The sequence below is a fragment of the Phoenix dactylifera genome, chromosome 9 (genome assembly GCF_009389715.1).
Source record: "Phoenix dactylifera cultivar Barhee BC4 chromosome 9, palm_55x_up_171113_PBpolish2nd_filt_p, whole genome shotgun sequence".
Taxonomy (NCBI): domain Eukaryota; kingdom Viridiplantae; phylum Streptophyta; class Magnoliopsida; order Arecales; family Arecaceae; genus Phoenix; species Phoenix dactylifera.
The window spans coordinates 768495-787091 of record NC_052400.1 but is presented as its reverse complement, the minus strand read 5'-3'; the positions used below and the strand labels follow the sequence as shown (position 1 = coordinate 787091).

General features: G+C 38.2%; 2 protein-coding genes across 2 annotated transcripts in view; one reads left to right on the top strand and one right to left on the bottom strand.

The window, feature by feature from the left end:
* The first annotated feature begins 4848 nt into the window (after positions 1-4848).
* On the top strand, positions 4849-6632 carry LOC120111833 (uncharacterized protein PHLOEM PROTEIN 2-LIKE A4-like). Its single transcript, XM_039129751.1, has 3 exons — positions 4849-4971; positions 5541-5653; positions 6000-6632. The coding sequence occupies exons 1-3, from the start codon at positions 4930-4932 to the stop codon at positions 6373-6375; spliced, it is 531 nt and encodes a 176-aa protein (XP_038985679.1). The 5' UTR covers positions 4849-4929; the 3' UTR covers positions 6376-6632.
* Positions 6633-8946: 2314 nt separating this feature from the next.
* The window catches only part of LOC120111963, an 82037-nt gene continuing 72386 nt past the window's right edge, over positions 8947-18597 (bottom strand). The window contains exons 9-12 of the mRNA XM_039130535.1: positions 14723-15094; positions 13256-13627; positions 11331-11702; positions 8947-9197 (exon numbers count right to left, since the gene is read on the bottom strand). Coding sequence (XP_038986463.1) covers positions 9115-9197; positions 11331-11702; positions 13256-13627; positions 14723-15094 — 1199 coding nt within the window. The 3' untranslated portion in view covers positions 8947-9114. The remainder of the gene's footprint in view (positions 9198-11330; positions 11703-13255; positions 13628-14722; positions 15095-18597) is intronic.

The following is an 18597-nucleotide window of genomic DNA, read 5'->3' as shown; positions in this document are numbered from 1 at the left end:
CATGGTTAGTGTGCTGTCCTCTTAGGTTTTCTTATTTGATCGGTAAATTATGTGGTTGTATGTAATGCATTGATTCATGAATACTTGTTAAATGATGGATTGGAGGTACAAAATTAGTATCAAATTAAGGTACCTACAGATGCGGCGATCTTTTTTGAAAATCTTGCGTTTCATTCTCAAATAATGGGTCTTTTGATCCAAACCATCTTTAGGTTTTGAGTCGGTGAGCATATGCATACTTGCTCAAGATTTTAAATTCCGTGAGATGACGGTGTCCCGATCTCTCCATAGAATAGGATACTCTGTCGTCCCGCTCTCTCCATAGAATGGGATATTCTACTGTCTTGCCCCATCCAGACAGTAGTTCTGATAGTGTATCCTAGTAGATATCCACCATGTCTCTTTACTTTTTCTTTTTTTTTCTCTATATTTCTTTCTTTCCTTCTTTTCTTTCACCTTCCTTTTTTTTTTCCTTTTCTTTTCTTTTTCTTATTCTTTTTTTTTACTTTTTTTTTTTTAATCTTTCCTTCTTTCTTTTTCTCTCGCTTCTTCTTTCTCCATATGGATAGATTTTGAAGTCCGGACGCATCAGAGTCTGGGATGCCCCACCACGGTTGGAACCTAAAACTTGTACTTGCTTATCAATCAAAAGTTGAATAATTTTTTTTTAACAGATAGTTTGTTGTTTAAATTTCTAAGGGCACCAGCTTTTTCCTTCGATAAGAGATCGTTGGTAAGCATATGATGACATGTTTCTGAGCCTTCTGACCGTTCTTTGATCAGTTATCCTAATAATTTTTGCTAGTTTGAGTGCAGTGGTAAATAGATCGGTAAAATGAATGGTGAATAATGATTAAAGCTTCTTCAAAACTCTCCCCTAAACATGGCTCACTGAGATTCATCGATAGGCTATATAAAAAAACAAACTTCACCAATTGAAAATCCAGCATGAGAGGAAAATTTTTGAGTTAGCGACCTTTCTTTTGGTAGAATAAAATCTTGTTCAACCCTGTGACTGGTTACAAACACAAAATTTATCATCAAATCTGTGGAACCAAGGATAAAAGTGAACCAAGAACACCAATCAGATGGTTGGATGCCATTTTCATTTGTCTATAGCCTATCCTTCGGCAAATGGAATGCATACTTCAAGTTCTGGCATCAGAGAGGTGGAACTCTGCGAAAGTATTTTAGAACTTTCACCAGATATCACTACTCAAATGGAGCTTGGGGGGATTCTCCCCTTTTTGGCGGGGAGAGGGGCCGCGCGGGAGCGATAGGGACGGGCGCGGGAGCGATAGGATTCCCCCCTTTACTTTTTTTTTTTTTTTTGATAGCTTTGTTTGATGCCGTTCATTTTTTTTTATAATAGTTTTTTAAAAATTAATAGTACCTTGCAGTAAGATTTTTTTGTAAAAAATAATTATTTTTGATGTCGGCTTGGTGTGATCATATTCTTCCCTAGTAAAGCATGCTATGGGAATGAAATCACGAGAATGTAATGCTGCCTGCTGTTCCGTTTGAAATGCACGAGGAAATGAGTTTGAAACCAATGGGGATATTTGTCATGACAAGGATAGAGAATAATATGCACCTTTGGATGGCCGCCATCAGCAAAAGACTGCATTAAATAATATGCATTTTTGTTGTTTGATGGCTGTTCATCTTCTGATGATGGCTTCTCAAAGATGAACAACACTGCAAGGACATTCTGGTTGAAGAAATTTCTGCGAAAAACAATCATTCTTGATGTCGGCTTGGTGCGATGGTGTGTTGTCAGCTATGCGAAAGAGATCATATTTTTCTTTTGTAAAGCATGCTATCTAATTGGCGTAAGAGAGAGAGAGAGGGGAATGGAATCACGAGAGCATAATGTTGCTTGTTGTTCCATTTGAAATGTACGAGGAAATGAGTATGAAATCGAGGGGGTATTTGTCATGACAAGGATGGAGGATAATATGCATGGTTGGATGGCCGCCATCAGAAATAGACCACATCAAATAATATGCATTCTTATTGTTTGATGGTCATTCATTTTTTGACGGTGGCGCAAAGTGCGCAAGGACATTTTGGTTGAAGAAATCTCCGCGAAAAATAATCATTCTTGATGTCGGCATGGTGGGATGGTGAGTTGTCACTTATGCCAAAGAGGTCATATTTTTCTTTTGTAAAGCTTGCTATCTAATTGGCGTAAGAGAGAGATGGGAATGGAATCACGAGAGCGTAACGTTGCCTGTTGTTCCCTTGGAAATGTACGAGGAAATGAGTTTGAAACCTGGGCCTTGCATCAATTGAGAATGTCTCGTCCGGTTTTTGGTCATCCTTGCCGAACAAGGTTACTGGTTTGACCTGTGGGTCCAAGAATTACTTTCTATTTTCGCTGCATGATTTCCTTCATGTAGCTCCCATGATGCCTTCCTTGATGGTTGGTCAATCAGTTATGCAACTTTATGAGAATTTTATTAGTTTGTAGGCCAGCAACATTAACTTAGGTGAACGTGATTTGTCAATTTATTTATGCAATAAAAACTCAAAGAAAAAAAAAGAGGAGAAGGAGAAGGAAAGATGGTTTGGATTTTTTTTTTTACTGAAATATTTTTTCTGCAAAGATAATCTCTAAAAATATGATGTTTGAGAAAATAATTTTAACATATTTGGTTGATAATTTCTAAAAATATAATGCCTGAAATATTTTTTTATTGAATTATAAAAAGGGATGGATGGATCAGTAAATTTGATGCAACAAGCTTGGAGGGCTAAAATTTAACTTCATAATAACTACCATTGAGAAAAGGTATCGCAGAAAATCACATTGATTTTTATTTTTTACTTATATTCAGTTTATAAGGCATATCAAACGGTTGTATTCGATAAATCCACCGGATCCGCGAGAGCCCCCGGAGACCAGAGCGGCCGGATGGAACGGGAGGCCACGGAGGGACTCCCGACCAAGCGCGCTCGAGGGCCGAAGGAGGGCCGCCCCCCGCCGCAGCGAAGGCGAGGGGTTCGGAAGAGGCACATGGGACGCCGACGTGTCCCCCACGAGGGGGGTAGGCCGCACGGGCAAACCAACGGATCGCAACGGGGCACGAAAGAGGCCCACCGAGCAGGAGTGAAGGGAAGCACCCAGCGGCGGTTGGCTGCAGCGAGGCAGGGAGCCCGCCGCGGGATGCGTAACCGAGACCGCTCACGCGCCGACACGATCGCGGCCGCGTCGCTCCCCGCGCGCCCATCCCCCACGCGCGGAGCCTTTCGGCCCGGACACGCATGAAGGAGGGGTCGCCATCAGGGCGCCGACAGCGGAGCATCACCGAGCACGAGATACCGCGAAGACTAAGGGACTCATTTGGAAAGGCTACGGGCCTTGGAGGCCAAACCACACACAGCCGAGCCAAGCTCAGCACCATCGGGCGCGGCCCCAACGCGCCAATCCAAACCGACGGGCCAGACCGTGCCCGCCCCCAAGAAACGGACTCCGAGAGCGCCCCCGAGATTCGGCCCAAGCGCGACCGACATTCGACCCACGGGCGGTCGAGCCCGGCCGCGCGCGCAACCGGCCGCGCGCGGCCCCTGGTGCCCGCCCACCCGCGCGAGGCGGGGCGCTCGAAGGCGCGCAGGGCCGGGCGGCAGGCCCCGCGCGCGCGCCCGCGCCCGAACGCTCGGCGGAGCAAGGGCCCGGGCGCCGTGCCGCGCGCGCACCAGAAAGAACGAACATGAGCGCGCCCGCCCGGGCCAGGGCCATGGCGCGACGGCCGCGCGACGGCCCGAGCGCCCCCGCCGCGCGCGAGCGCCCGCGCGCCGCTCGGCCGGGGGCGCCCGGCCCTGCGCAGAACCGAGCGACCACGCCGCGGACGCGCGAGCGCCCAGGCGCGACAGCGGGACGGCGCGCGCGTCCGAGAGGCCGATCGGCCTAGCACGCCCGTCCTGAACGAGGGGGATCCAGGAAAGGACTAGAGATTTGCTTTGGTTGTCGAGGTGGACAGTTTATATTCAGTTTGCCGCTGTTGTATGATGACGAGGATGGTGATAGAAATATCAAATTTCGCAACCGACGTATTCGATTCCAATTCCTTTTTCTGAAACTCTCAGCCGCATCCTTCTTTTTCGCCCGTGGTTTCTTTCATTCACACCTTTCTTTCTCACGCGATATGGCCTTTTTCCTTTATTCCTTCCCCTCGTGGGCGAACGAAACTTCCGTTTCCGAGCTGAGCAGCGTGCCGGCCGAGGAGGCAGTGAGAAGGAAAAGATTTGGTATGGTCCCTCCCGGGGAAGAAACTTATTCCAGGAAACAGCAAGACGAGTGCAAGAAAAGGAACATGCATGCATGGATTGTTCCCAGCTGCCAGTTTTGGAGTTAGCCCATAGTTTCAAAAAATTCGTGAAAACGGATTGATCATAGTATATATGTATATATATATATATGTTCTGGGTTTAGATGACTATGTACTTTGTGCTGCAGCCAAAAAGACCAGCAAATCATAGATTCATTTAGGTCGATGTTCGCATTAGATGATATTCTGGAGAGCCTTCGGAAATGAACTGAAGTCGGCAGACTTTGTCTTGGAAGGCGAGTTAGGGTATTATTCTAAGACGTTGTCTTAGAGATATTCACGTATCAAACTAAATGACGAATACTTGTGTGTGATGCCTAACATGGTCTTATCCTCCACGTATATATCAATCACCATAACTTTATCAAAGAAGAAGTTGCACCGCGTCCAAGGTGACACGGTCCTCATACGGAATCTTGCAAGCCTGGACGGTGCTAAAAGAGTTAATGGTCCGATGATTCAAAACTTCTTTTCAATAAAAGCAGATTCCTTAGGCATAGCTCAAGCTTATATATATATATACGCTATATAGATAGTTGAGGTCCAAAGGGAAGAGTGCAGGGTTAACCGAAGAGAGACAAAGCAGACGAAATTAAAGATGAGCTACCAAGCCCATGGCCCTCACTGGACAGGTGATCATGTAAGTTGGAAACAAATCTTGTTATTAGTTTTTCATATTGGTTAAAGGAAAATTTCGAGCAGTTTCGTCGGAGTTTTAGATTAATATTATCAAATGGAAACTATATATATATGGGCTCTTGTAAGAATTGCATAAAACAAGCGAAGAAATATGTTTGATGCTCTAAAAATTATGCATCGCCACATTTTTCACGAGCATAAAAACGATCTTATGTTAAGATTGTTATGATTGTATGCTAATTTGATCAAGATGTATGCTCATGAAAAATATTTACTCTCTCAAAAGAATTCTATGTCATAGTTCATTGGTTTGCTGTGAATATGTGAAAATAAAAACAAAAAAAAATGAAATATTTTTGACAAACAAGAGAAGATTTGATCGTTAATGTTTTGGAAATGATATTTTGACATAGGACTACTCCAATATATGTGCAGATTTATATTTGATTTTTTTTTGTCAAATAATGAATTTTTTCCGATTTCCATCTTTCTATTCAATCAACTTTCTCATGCCTAGTTGATGCATGATACTAATAACAGATACAACTACTTTTCATTACGTTTTCACAGGGAGTATCGGAAGATAGGGATGGCTTTCACTTCCGTGCAAAAGCTTTGGACATAACGTGGGGCAATGACTCAAGGTTCTGGCAGTGGGTGCGCCTAAACAAACATGAATCAAGGTATCAGACATGCATTTTTTTTTATATTAAGTATTATTATCTCTTAAGTAGGCGAACAAAAGATGACAAAAAATGGAACATAAAAATTATGGGTGCACATTGTGGATGATGGTTCAGATTGGCAACCAAATCTATCCCACAATTTGGCCAAATAAAAATATGGCTGAAAAATATCAGCCTGTTTGATCTAAAGGTTTAGCCTGTACTCGACGACCCGATGTGCCCTGGTTTTAGACCTGCATTTTGTGCAACCACTAATGCAAATCTCAAGTGCGAGTGCTTGGGAGCCCTAACAGTAGCTTTTAAAATGATGCTAATTTATGCTGATTTTTTTTTTTTTGGCCAGTAAGTTGAAGTTTGATGAAGGTGCAGAGCTCATTCAGGTGAACTGGATTGAAGTGAAGGGGACCTTGGATGCAAAGAAACTCTCTCGTTCAACATATGAGGTCCATTACATGATCAAGTTTAAGGATGATGCGTTTGGGTGGCACTCATCCCACATCACATTTCAAGTGACCTTACCAAACGGGCAAAAGAGCAGGAAAACTCTAGTCCTGGAGAATTATAGAAAAGCGTGCAACGTATGGCATGAGATCCATGGTGGGGAGTTCAGCTTGATTTCCGGCACCAGGGGCAAAGTGGCGTTTAGCATGTATGGAGATGATAGTGAGTGGTGGAAGGGAGGGATCATTCTTGGAGGTGTAACAATCAAGCCTAAATAGGCCTAAGATCGAGCTTTCATTAGATAAAAGTTGATGAGTTTGGATCCTCTACCATGCATGCTTTGCACCGCAGAGAGTTGTACATCATCACCACGTTACCCAATCATAGAGACGGATATATAGCTATCCAATAGCATAGGAATCCTATTATTAGTGTTGATGAACATGTTGCTGTTCTAATTCTAGTTGGTTACTTTGACATTTAATATTGTCGCTGCCTGGCTTTTATAATTCTATATGATTTACTCTTATGTGCATTGGATTGGAATACCTGTGTTGGCTGTTTGGATTTGTTTTGTGTTTTTTCTCTTTTTTTGCCTAAGTAAAAAAAATATACACGTTGTGTTTTCACAGGCTATCCATATAAATATTACCAGCAGCGCTATTGTATAGTTCATTGAGTGAAATCATTTTTTATCCCCCCCCCCCCCCCCCCCCCCCCCCCCCCCAAAAAAAAAAACCTATGAATAGCAATGCAGCCATCACAAATGTGGAGAACACCATTTATTAACTTTAAGGCATGCTTGGTTGGAGGGAGTTGTGCTTTGGGATGAGAATGGGAATAAGTAACTTCTATTCTAGCCATTTGGTTAGGGAGAAGTCTCATTCTCATTCTGATTTCAAAAATAAATGAAAATGTATCAATCCTTCGGAACCCAATCTTGAATCTCTCCTAGTATTCAATCTCAATCCGATTTCGATTTTGATTCCAGTCATGAATCAAATGCGCAGGAGAATATGCCACACATTCCTCATTGAAATCCATTTCAATTTCAATCCGGTCGCAAACCAAATGCACCCTTAGTTTCTAAGTAATTTTAGTAGGGGCAAAAGGGCACACGGAGCATTCGAGGAGAAATCAGGTGCCATTTGATCTGTAACTAGAATTGGAATTGGAATGAATTAGAATGGGAACCAGAATTGCTATATTACCCGCACGTTTGGTTCATGACCAGAATCAGAAGTAGAATGGGCTTTAAATGTTAGGGGAGAGTGGGGATTGGATTTTGAGAGATTGAGGTAAATTTTCATTTTCTTCTAGAATCAGAATGGGAGTGGGACTCCCTCTAAATAAATAGTTAGAATGAGAGTCTTTTATTTCCATTTCCATTTCAGAATCTAACTCCTTCCAACTAAATATGCCCCTAATATTCACCATCTCGGTTGCCTATCATATATTGTTCAGTCCCTACTGGCGTTTTTGTCCATGGCTTCAGTTTTCATGGTTATTTTTTGTTTAATTGATCCTTGATTTCCCTGTAAAACAGGTCAATAAAGTTTTGCTTACTACCGTGCTGGAATACTTCAGCGGCGTGGTTGAGCCTTTGGATGGCCTAGGCCTGAAATTTATGGGGCTTCTTTTTAAGTTTAAGAACATAATGGAGTTTGTCTTAAATATGCAGTACTCAAGGTTCTTAAGATGAAGAGAAGGGCAAATGCTTAGAAGGGACAAAAAGTGCTAAACTCCTTCAACTATCACGTATTAAATTCAATGCTCATTATGATTGTAACCCTTTTCTTCCTCAGTATAACTTGTAAAATTTTTGGGAATGCTCCTTTTCTGCAGAAGAAGTGTTTATTTGGGGGTGATACTAGAGAATAGAGAGGGATAAATGTCAGGCTACATCTATGAAAGAATGGTGCGAAGTAATGTTACAAATAGATCATGAAAGAATTGTTCGAAGTAATGTTATAAGTAGAACATAATCATTGTCAATGAACTTTCCTCATTATAATCTATAATTAGGTTGACTGAAAGTTATGTATTGCAGAAGGAATGAGAAGAACAAAATTCTACCCAAAGAACCCATATATATTAAGTTTTGCACTTAACCATTTGATGTGAGAAACGCTGATAACTTGAATTAATCATGTCAGGCCACTCGATGAGCTTGAAATGAAGGTAGCATAATTAACTAACATTTGAGATTTTCAGATAGTAGACCACTTTTTAGATGCAGTCCTGAACTTTTCTCCCGTTACCGACAATTCATGCAATTTCTCTGGCCCTTTCAGTTTATCTATTTCGCAATTCTTTCAAAACGAGCTGTGGATAACCCCACAAACTCATGATCCTTGTCCAATTGAGCGCTGACTAGTATTTAGAACCATGGATTAGTTCATAGGTCCTAAATAGAGATCCAACACAAGGTTACATTTTAGTTTTCATGGACCGGCCTGACAGAAATAAGTTGTTATGTCTGGGACATAAATGCTACGTTGAAACAAGATTGGATCCAAAACAAATCCTGGCCAACCACCAGATCCATTGGACAGATTGGATATGACACTAAATCTTGCTCCAAGCCAGTTTGGGTCATATATGCATCAAACCCTGCACAGACCTTTTAGTAGACCTGTCACAAATGATGACAGAAGGAATAGCTGACTAACAGACTGTTCTTTTATTCAACCTTGATCATGAATTTCGTTACCAATTCCTCTAGCTTTCTCTAGATAGCATTGATTGATTCCCAAAGACTGCCAACAAAATTAAGAAGCACCGGGTCGCAAGGAGCAGAAGAAAAACCTTACCTTCACAAATTTTTCATCTTCTATGCAGATGAGGTATAACTGCACTTAAAGAGTACCGGAGTTGAATGAATTGAATTGTAAAGGTCAACTAACAAGAATCTATGAATGTCCAGAATTATCATGCATCAAATACATGACAATTGAAATATGACAACAGCTGAACCAAAACAAGTGACTGAATGGCAGCTAATTTAAATAAAAAGATTATGTATAAAATTGGTATGCACCCAATGCATGCACACCTGTAGCCCCTTTGTTTACAAAATTTCTCCTCTGCTTGAATCCACCTGCAGCATATCAAAGACTAATGTGAGTCATGTAATTTCAGGGACATCCATTGATCAGTTGAGTAGGATGCAAGAAGGGGAGAAATAAGTTTGAGACATGTTTGCCACAGGCACTGCTTGGTGTAATTAAGGAAGAACACTGCTCATACCCGATTCATGATGGTACCCATGAGCCCTGAACAAACCTCACTTAACATAATTTATTAAGGTCCCAACTTGACTAACATAATATGTTTAATGGACATGTAACTTTTAAACAATCTTGCTGCAAAATGAATGAGGTCAATTATGGATTAACATATTTAAGAGCTTAAAAAAGCTCCTTTGAAGAATTGATCAGATTCACATGTATTCTTGCGAGATAACCTTGAGTTCCTTTCTGTTCAGCATACAGGAACTCAAGGCTATTGCGAGAATACATGTGAGTCAGCTCTTTTGGCAAGCATGCACAGACTTTTAACTCAAAATCAAATCCAGAAGTGTGATATGAAATGTAATTAAGTAGATTTTGTGTTGTGTATGCACACCAACAATAATAAAACTGCCAGCATGAATTTGAAACTGTACTCTGTGTCTAGCTGAAAGCAGTGGATACACTTACATGGCTGCAGTCACGAGAGATAGCAAAGCTGTTTGCTTCAACCGGTCTTTAAGTTATATGCCAATTAAGTGAAGCTCATGAAAGCTAGACATGCATTTTTAGCTGTGTTATAATGGGAATGGCTCAGAGTCAAGCACCATTCTGGACTATGAAGCCTTCCTTATAGTGTTTATCAAGGATGGGGCGCACATTTGTTACCCTAGGTATCATTGTTCTGCATATGCTTACGAAACAGTGCATCACTGAAAGATTAACCTATGCAGCTGGGAACCAATTACCCTAGGTATCACAGCGCTTCATGTAATGTTTTCCTTTTAAATGAAGGATGTGCATTGCTCGTGCCAAGTACTAGTTTATATAATACCACATGGTCATCTCTTCCAAAGTTTTTGACCTTTTTCGTTAAAAAAAAAAGAACTTTTTGACTCATCATGGTCTAACGTTAATGAACAAAAACAAGAGGAGAAACATAATATTATTTGTAAAGAAATCATGACCTAATAGTCTTTTTGAAAAAGAACTAAATGAAGTGCAAGAGATGAAAGAAGAGCAAAATGTTAGTAATCTCTACATAATACCATGCCCTATATAAACATAGAAAAGCACATTACGTTTTTGAGCAATACCAAGCCAAAGCAAATAACATAAATTTAAATTCATCTTTTCATTAATCCATATTTCGAGTTCATTCACTACAGTTTCTTATTGCTATTATCACCGATTTAATAGATCTCTCCTTTGAACCAATTGCAGCTTGAGAACACTTTTTTACATGGTTTATAAACTCATCTGCTTTGACATTTATGCACTTTCTTTCCATGCAAAAATCTGGACTCATGTAGCTTTCAGATTTCAGTATCATCTTGACTGCCTTCAGATTTTTTTTTCCTTGGACATAGTACATTTTTGTGATTCATGCTTATGCACATCCCTCCTCCATCGCTATTCACTGTAAAGCATCATCTCATCTTATCTATCATGTTGGTGCCCCTCTCATCCTACATGCTGTTCTACTCATTCTTAGGCTGTTCTGCTATCTTCTATGCCTACTATGCTACTCATTAGTGGATCTACTTTCTACAAAATAAATGATTCATCTTTCTAGAAAACTTGGGTGTTTACTCGCATTGATTTTGAAGGGGGTATAAAGATATAAAAGTTGACCCACTACAGTGTACTTAGAGATATTTACATCTATTTCACAGTGCCTGTTGATGCCCTTTTTTTTTGAGTCTATACAGAATGTACATATAGTTTATATCTACATGCAAGTCCAGTATGATGTTCTGCTCCTTGATGTTAGTCCTGGAAGCTCTACATTGGCCTCTACTGCTAAGAAGAGGATTTACTTCACCAAATTTTGTATATTCCCTTAGGAATTACTTGCTCCCACAAAAGAAAACTAGACCTACCATGATGCTCCAATATTATGTAAAAGTTAAAAAGAAGAAAGAATTATGTGTAATGCAGTAGAAGAAAACGGAGAAGTATAGAAAAATGAGTAAATTTTGAGCCAGAAGACAGAAACATACCAACACTTGTTGAATCAGAGAGTCTAAGAATTTGAGGAATCCGATTCTCAAGTTCAAATGACGATGTTTTGGTATAAAGGATTTGTTTTTGTTCAGCCATCTCCAACTTTTGAAAAGGTGGATCAGGAGCCGCTCCTGACTGATTAATGTCAGTAGAGAATGTCAATCCTGAGTTGTTTAGATAGCCATTGTCTGTCATTTTTGTTGTATTTATCACCTGAGGAAATGTTCCTGTATTTGAGTTCTCTGTTGCCAGCATGCTTGCTGATATGCTCAGCCCATGAGCTGGAACAGAAGCATTACCATCCTCCTGGATTCTTTGATGTCCAGAGGACCGACCAGGTATGACAGAATTTGAAACACCATCTGCACCTGAAGAAGTTGAAGCATGTGAGTTAATTCAGTTGTGATATTTGTTCTGTTTTGAATCCAAGGTTCCAGAGTGAAATGAACAGTTGTAACCTTTTTCATTATGCACGATAATGCCATTGGCGTCAAAATGTTGAGGGATTAACCAGTATTGAAGAACAATCATAAAAATATATTTAGCGAAACATGCACTATTAAACATTGAAAACATGCAAACAAAGTAAATGCGACTCATAGGCAAGTAAGCAAAAATTGCCATCTAGAGTTTGACATCGAACTTTCCCTGTAGCAGAAAGTTCTTTTCAACTGCTTAGAGGTCAGAAACATTTCTGCATTCTTAAAGCTAAGATTAATATGTAGCTAACTTCCATGTTTAATAAGCCACATATAATGCTATTAGGCTTACACATGATAAACAGTCAGTTTTATCTCTTAAAAGATAGTTTCTCTTGCCAACTCTCGAATAATTTATTTATCAATTTTCTTTTATGAAGAAAAAGAAAAGAAGGAACATCATAAATTCTTTATTTATAAATTATCGATACAATCTTGTATGTCCTAGGTAGACCTGACTGCATTTTGCTAAAAATAAGGTAGACCGGACCAGATCATCATAACTATGAACCATCTATCTGCTAAAGATAATACAGGAAAAAGAACAAGTTGAGACAAACTTAAAGTCTTCCCTTCATTAGCCTGTGTTGTCAAGCTTCTTGGTCTGCAATTATTCACTCCCAAAGGTCACCATTTAAGTAGATCTTCCAGTTACCCTATCAACCTGACTTTAGCAAGGCTCTTGGTAGAGGCTTAAAGATCCACTTGCTTTAGCATTTATGCACTCACCTTTTGTGTACAAATTTTAGCTCTCCGTGTCTTCTTTCATTACCATCTCGGTTTACTTTTTAAGATGCCTCACTAGCATTTCCCCTCTTGTTTCTCCAACTTACCAGTAGTGATGTTGTACCTTTATGTTCATGAATCCATGGTAATGTACCCTCTAGCCTCATCTCAATTCACCCAGTTTAATTAGCATGCTGACCGCTCTCGCTCCTATCCTACTCATGACTAAGCTTCCATGCTATATTCCATGCATTTCTCCTGCCTCATCAATAGATTTATTTGTTAGTAGCATAGTTAATCTGTTTTGCTGGAAAAGCTGGTGTTGTATGACTTACACTGATTTTCACAGTAACCAATTGTATTATGCACACACTATGTCATGGTATGTACTATGTAGTATAATGGCTGATGTATGAACTCTTATATCGTATGAGTCTGTTTGCACATGTTTTAAGTATTCACATAAATACATCTCTAGTATGATGTTGAACTCCTTGGTTGGAAGTCCTATAAACATGTAAATAAGCTTTATGTTCTAATAAGAAATGCATTTACTACATAGCATCTGTACATTTTCTTCAGAAATTTGAAAAATTTGCTTTGTGATTGAAGGAAAGGAGACCTACATGATGCTTCAATAGATGCAAGAAATGGAAAAGAAAGAAAAATAATGCACTGAGTTAAATTGTCGCTGAGTTGAGGAAGAAGGAACACACCGTCACTTTTTAAATCAGGGGAACTGTAAAGTTCGGAAATCTGATCAGGTAATTGAGACGAATCTGTATTATGTTTAACGAGATTCTCAGTTAAACTTTCAAGACTCCAATCAGATAATCCAAACCAAGATTCATCAACATCAGGGAGTTCCTCAGCTAAATCTTGAGGAACAAAACTTTTTAATGATGTATCAGCATCAAGAGGAAGCTCAGTGGATGGTTTGCCGGACATCTCAAACTGGTGGGAGGACGCACCATCAGCATCTCCAGTTAATGAGCGCGCTGCCAAGAGATCATCACCTCCAGATCCTGAAATATAATGTGCTGCCAAAGAAGTTGAAGCTTGTTCAATGCCATGTTCTGGAATTTTCTCTGGAATGGCAACACTGATATATTAATTCATTTTATATTGGAAATCTTATACTGATATGTGGCAACACTCGTGCATTCATACACAATTTGGTGATCAGATGTTTAGGGATGAAACTGCTACTTAGAGCAAATACTATCGAAATACATAGTAAGAAACCTTTTCCAAGAAAAAAAGGAAATACATGGTAAGAAGCATGCACGGCAACCTCCAGAACAAGATTCAAAAGTTTAGACTCACAAACAATTTAAATGCATATGAAAAATTACCAACTTGTATATTGTAATTTACATAATGAAAAAATTGCTAATATGAGCTGACATTAACCTCTGTTCACATCATAACCCCAGCCAACCGCAAAGAAATCAGCAATATGGATCTGTTACGGAAGTTTTGTAAACAACTAATTTCATTCATCTATTATAAGCTATATGTTAATAGCTAAGAAAAGATAAACATGCATCATTATATTCTTCTCATACCAAATTCTATTTTTGTTGACCTTCCAAAAGGAAATTTTTCTCAAGAAACAGAAACGTGATCTCTTAGGCCCCATTTGATTGCAGATTTTTTTTTTCAAAAAAAAATGTAGGAATAACCGAATAACTATAACCTGACCATTGATATCTTTGCACTGAGCATGTCACAGAAGTGATCGCCAGTTGGATGGCTAGCCATCTATGCAATTGGCTAAGTCCATCATCTAGAATTAACTAGGATATTTGACAACTATGGTATGGCAAGCTGTCCAAAGAACAATAAGTAATTTGCACAAAAAAAAAACTAAAATATACAGCAACGAACATTGAATCATGAGATGATGGCATGGAAGAAATGGAGCAAGAAGTTGAGTTAAGATTATTATATTACATAATAACTGATTACTTCCTATGAAAAGAGAGATTGGCAATCCAAATTAGGGAGATTAAAAAAAAAATCATAGCATCTGTACATTTTCTTCAGAAATTTGAAAAATTTGCTTTGTGATTGAAGGAAAGGAGACCTACATGATGCTTCAATAGATGCAAGAAATGGAAAAGAAAGAAAAATAATGCACTGAGTTAAATTGTCGCTGAGTTGAGGAAGAAGGAACACACCGTCACTTTTTAAATCAGGGGAACTGTAAAGTTCGGAAATCTGATCAGGTAATTGAGACGAATCTGTATTATGTTTAACGAGATTCTCAGTTAAACTTTCAAGACTCCAATCAGATAATCCAAACCAAGATTCATCAACATCAGGGAGTTCCTCAGCTAAATCTTGAGGAACAAAACTTTTTAATGATGTATCAGCATCAAGAGGAAGCTCAGTGGATGGTTTGCCGGACATCTCAAACTGGTGGGAGGACGCACCATCAGCATCTCCAGTTAATGAGCGCGCTGCCAAGAGATCATCACCTCCAGATCCTGAAATATATTGTGCTGCCAAAGAAGTTGAAGCTTGTTCAATGCCATGTTCTGGAATTTTCTCTGGAATGGCAACACTGATATATTAATTCATTTTATATTGGAAATCTTATACTGATATGTGGCAACACTCGTGCATTTATACACAATTTGGTGATCAGATGTTTAGGGATGAAACTGCTACTTAGAGCAAATACTATCGAAATACATAGTAAGAAACCTTTTCCAAGAAAAAAAGGAAATACATGGTAAGAAGCATGCACGGCAACCTCCAGAACAAGATTCAAAAGTTTAGACTCACAAACAATTTAAATGCATATGAAAAATTACCAACTTGTATATTGTAATTTACATAATGAAAAAATTGCTAATATGAGCTGACATTAACCTCTGTTCACATCATAACCCCAGCCAACCGCAAAGAAATCAGCAATATGGATCTGTTACGGAAGTTTTGTAAACAACTAATTTCATTCATCTATTATAAGCTATATGTTAATAGCTAAGAAAAGATAAACATGCATCATTATATTCTTCTCATACCAAATTCTATTTTTGTTGACCTTCCAAAAGGAAATTTTTCTCAAGAAACAGAAACGTGATCTCTTAGGCCCCATTTGATTGCAGATTTTTTTTTTCAAAAAAAAATGTAGGAATAACCGAATAACTATAACCTGACCATTGATATCTTTGTACTGAGCATGTCACAGAAGTGATCGCCAGTTGGATGGCTAGCCATCTATGCAATTGGCTAAGTCCATCATCTAGAATTAACTAGGATATTTGACAACTATGGTATGGCAAGCTGTCCAAAGAACAATAAGTAATTTGCACAAAAAAAAAACTAAAATATACAGCAACGAACATTGAATCATGAGATGATGGCATGGAAGAAATGGAGCAAGAAGTTGAGTTAAGATTATTATATTACATAATAACTGATTACTTCCTATGAAAAGAGAGATTGGCAATCCAAATTAGGGAGATTAAAAAAAAAATCATAATAAACGAACTCTTTAGTCAGATGTAAGCTAAGGAAATTTTTTTAAAATAAAAAAAAGAGGACCTTGTGGGGGCACTGAGATTATTGCGGAACATGTTGCACAACTCACATAAGTTGCTCCCCAACGGTGGAGAAGAGCAGTCCCACATTTACCACACACAGATTTTCCTGGAATACCTACAATTACAAGAAGTCAACAAACATTATTGAATGTGCATAAATACTGAATAAAGAAAAAACAATACTAAAATGTTGAAGATTCCTGATAACACTTGGGAACATAATCTGTGCAAGTGTCCATTGTGTATGCTCAAATATTTTTGACTGATGACAACTTTGGAGATACTTGCAATTTCATTGATTTCTTGTATAAATAATCTCCACACACAATCCAAAAACATCAAAAGATACTCCAACTAGCCTATTCTGATTATTATGTGTTATAGTTAGAAAGTTGAACATTTATTCATTATAATAATAACTAATTGCACCTTTTGGTAGTCTACTCTGTAGTGACATGGTAGTCCTCTTCATGCATTGTTATTCAAATTTAAGGAGAATTAAGTTCAATGACTTGAAGTTTTATTTTTTGTGCAACAAAAAGCAATTTGAAATCAGCCTATAATCTAGTGAAGAGGTGTTTCGAATCAAATAGGAAGCATTTACTATTTGCTTTAGGTTTAGGAAGCAACTTCAAAATTCTGAAAAGAATTAATGTAAGAAGAGCTAAATGAATTTTCTTTTTCCATTAAGGAGGACTACTTTCGTATTTTTTTTTTCTCATCCAAAATCAAATGAAACATATTGTATCATTACTTCCATATTTTTTAAAAGACCTAGATAAGTATAGTTTCTAGTAGTTTTCACGTTGATACTTGATCTGTTCTCATTGTTATTACTTTATTGACATAAATAATATTGTGTTTCTGTGGATTTTCATATCAAATTTCTTTTGGTATTATTGTGCACATATTTAGGACCTTTTTATTATAAGAAAGATTCATCTTTTCTATGGTTTAGAATGGCTTATTTGTCTAGATAGATCCAGAATTATCATTGAGTGTTCTAAATTATTTCTCATTTCATAGCAAATAGAAGTATTTGTAACCAAAGTCAAAGGTTTTTTCCAGCATGCAAGCATGTTATTAATTTTCAACCCCATGCATGGCAAGCTAGAAAGCATGGATATTTGAAATGGCATGCTATGTTTGTATCAATGCGATATTGGCAGGATATTCCTAGGATTTGCGTTCAATGCTGATGTTAAATATCTTGTTGTTCAAAATTTAAAAAAAAAATACTCTAGATACTTTAATAGTACATCTAAGATATTTCCCCGATACTATAAGATTGAGGGGCGGGCTTCCTCTACTTTTGTCCAAATGAATGTTAAATATTTAAGGATAAGTGACTAAACTTGGAGTTTGTAATGTAGATATTATATAATAGAGTATGGATTGAGACCAGGAGATTTGAGTGATAACTAAATGATGAGTTTGTGAAAGTTAATTATGTTATTTTGATTGCATGCTATGCTTTATAAATATTTTATATAGATAAATATATAGCCATTACCATGTCCTAATCATATTGTATCTTGCTTTTCAAGTATATTTGTATCGTGTTGCATCCTTATGCCAGATCCTATAGAATCCATGTCAAGCCATCAGCAAATCATCCAAATTTGAATTGCAAAAAGTGTTGTCATGTCTTAAATATCCAGAAGTGTCACAATTCCCCAAAACCCAAAAAACTTTTATATATTAGTCCCTAAAATATTTTATATTTGCTTATTGATCCCTGTCTTTTCTATATTTGCATTTTCATCCATGAAATTTTGTAACTTATTGCTTATACATCCCTCAGGTTAGCTAGATGAGGATGGAATATTTTACTTTTGTTCTCTTAAAATTGTCAATTTCATATATTCTCAACTTTTTTTCCCTAAATCAAACGTAACCAACCTCTTAACCTATGCATCTCCATCACCTATCATCCCATCCTGATCGAGAAAAGGGCAAAGTGAGTGAGAAGAAGCTAAGTCCCAGCCTCATTCACTATTAAAACAAAGGCAATTTCGTCCCTCTGCAAACCTTGCTAACCTTAACGAGGTTCCAATCAACGGAAACTAGTAGACTGACTGAAATCCATCCTATAACTTTGAAACATGCTTCCAGTGAAGCATTTTCTTGGCACCATTTGTTTCACAAAATATCTTCAATCACCATTTTCTGAAACTTTTTCTTCCTAAGATTCCTAATCTACCTTCCTTTATAGTACTTACCTCACAAAACTTTGTTCTACAAATCCTCACTATTCTCCACTCTCTTAAGACATCTCCTGGTATGCCATCCCGCATACATCAAAACTTCTACGGTTCTACCCATAGTCCCCCCTCACTAACGGTGTCATACATCACCACATTTAACAAGATGTAACCTCAATTGTACAATAAACTTTTTCCTCCATTATAAGCGATCATATCTTTGACACTAGATAAATAATTGCACACTAGTACAGTATCACTTTCCATAAATAATTGCCAAAGAGTTAAAAGCTTAAG

Excerpts from the sequence above, each read along its gene's own strand:
- LOC120111833 (XM_039129751.1), top strand. The coding sequence starts at position 4,930 with ATGAGCTACCAAGCCCATGGCCCTCACTGGACAGGTGATCAT. Across the intron at positions 4,972-5,540 it reads CTCACTGGACAGGTGATCAT|GGAGTATCGGAAGATAGGGA; the intron begins GTAAGTTGGAAA and ends ACGTTTTCACAG. Across the intron at positions 5,654-5,999 it reads CTAAACAAACATGAATCAAG|TAAGTTGAAGTTTGATGAAG; the intron begins GTATCAGACATG and ends TTTTTTGGCCAG.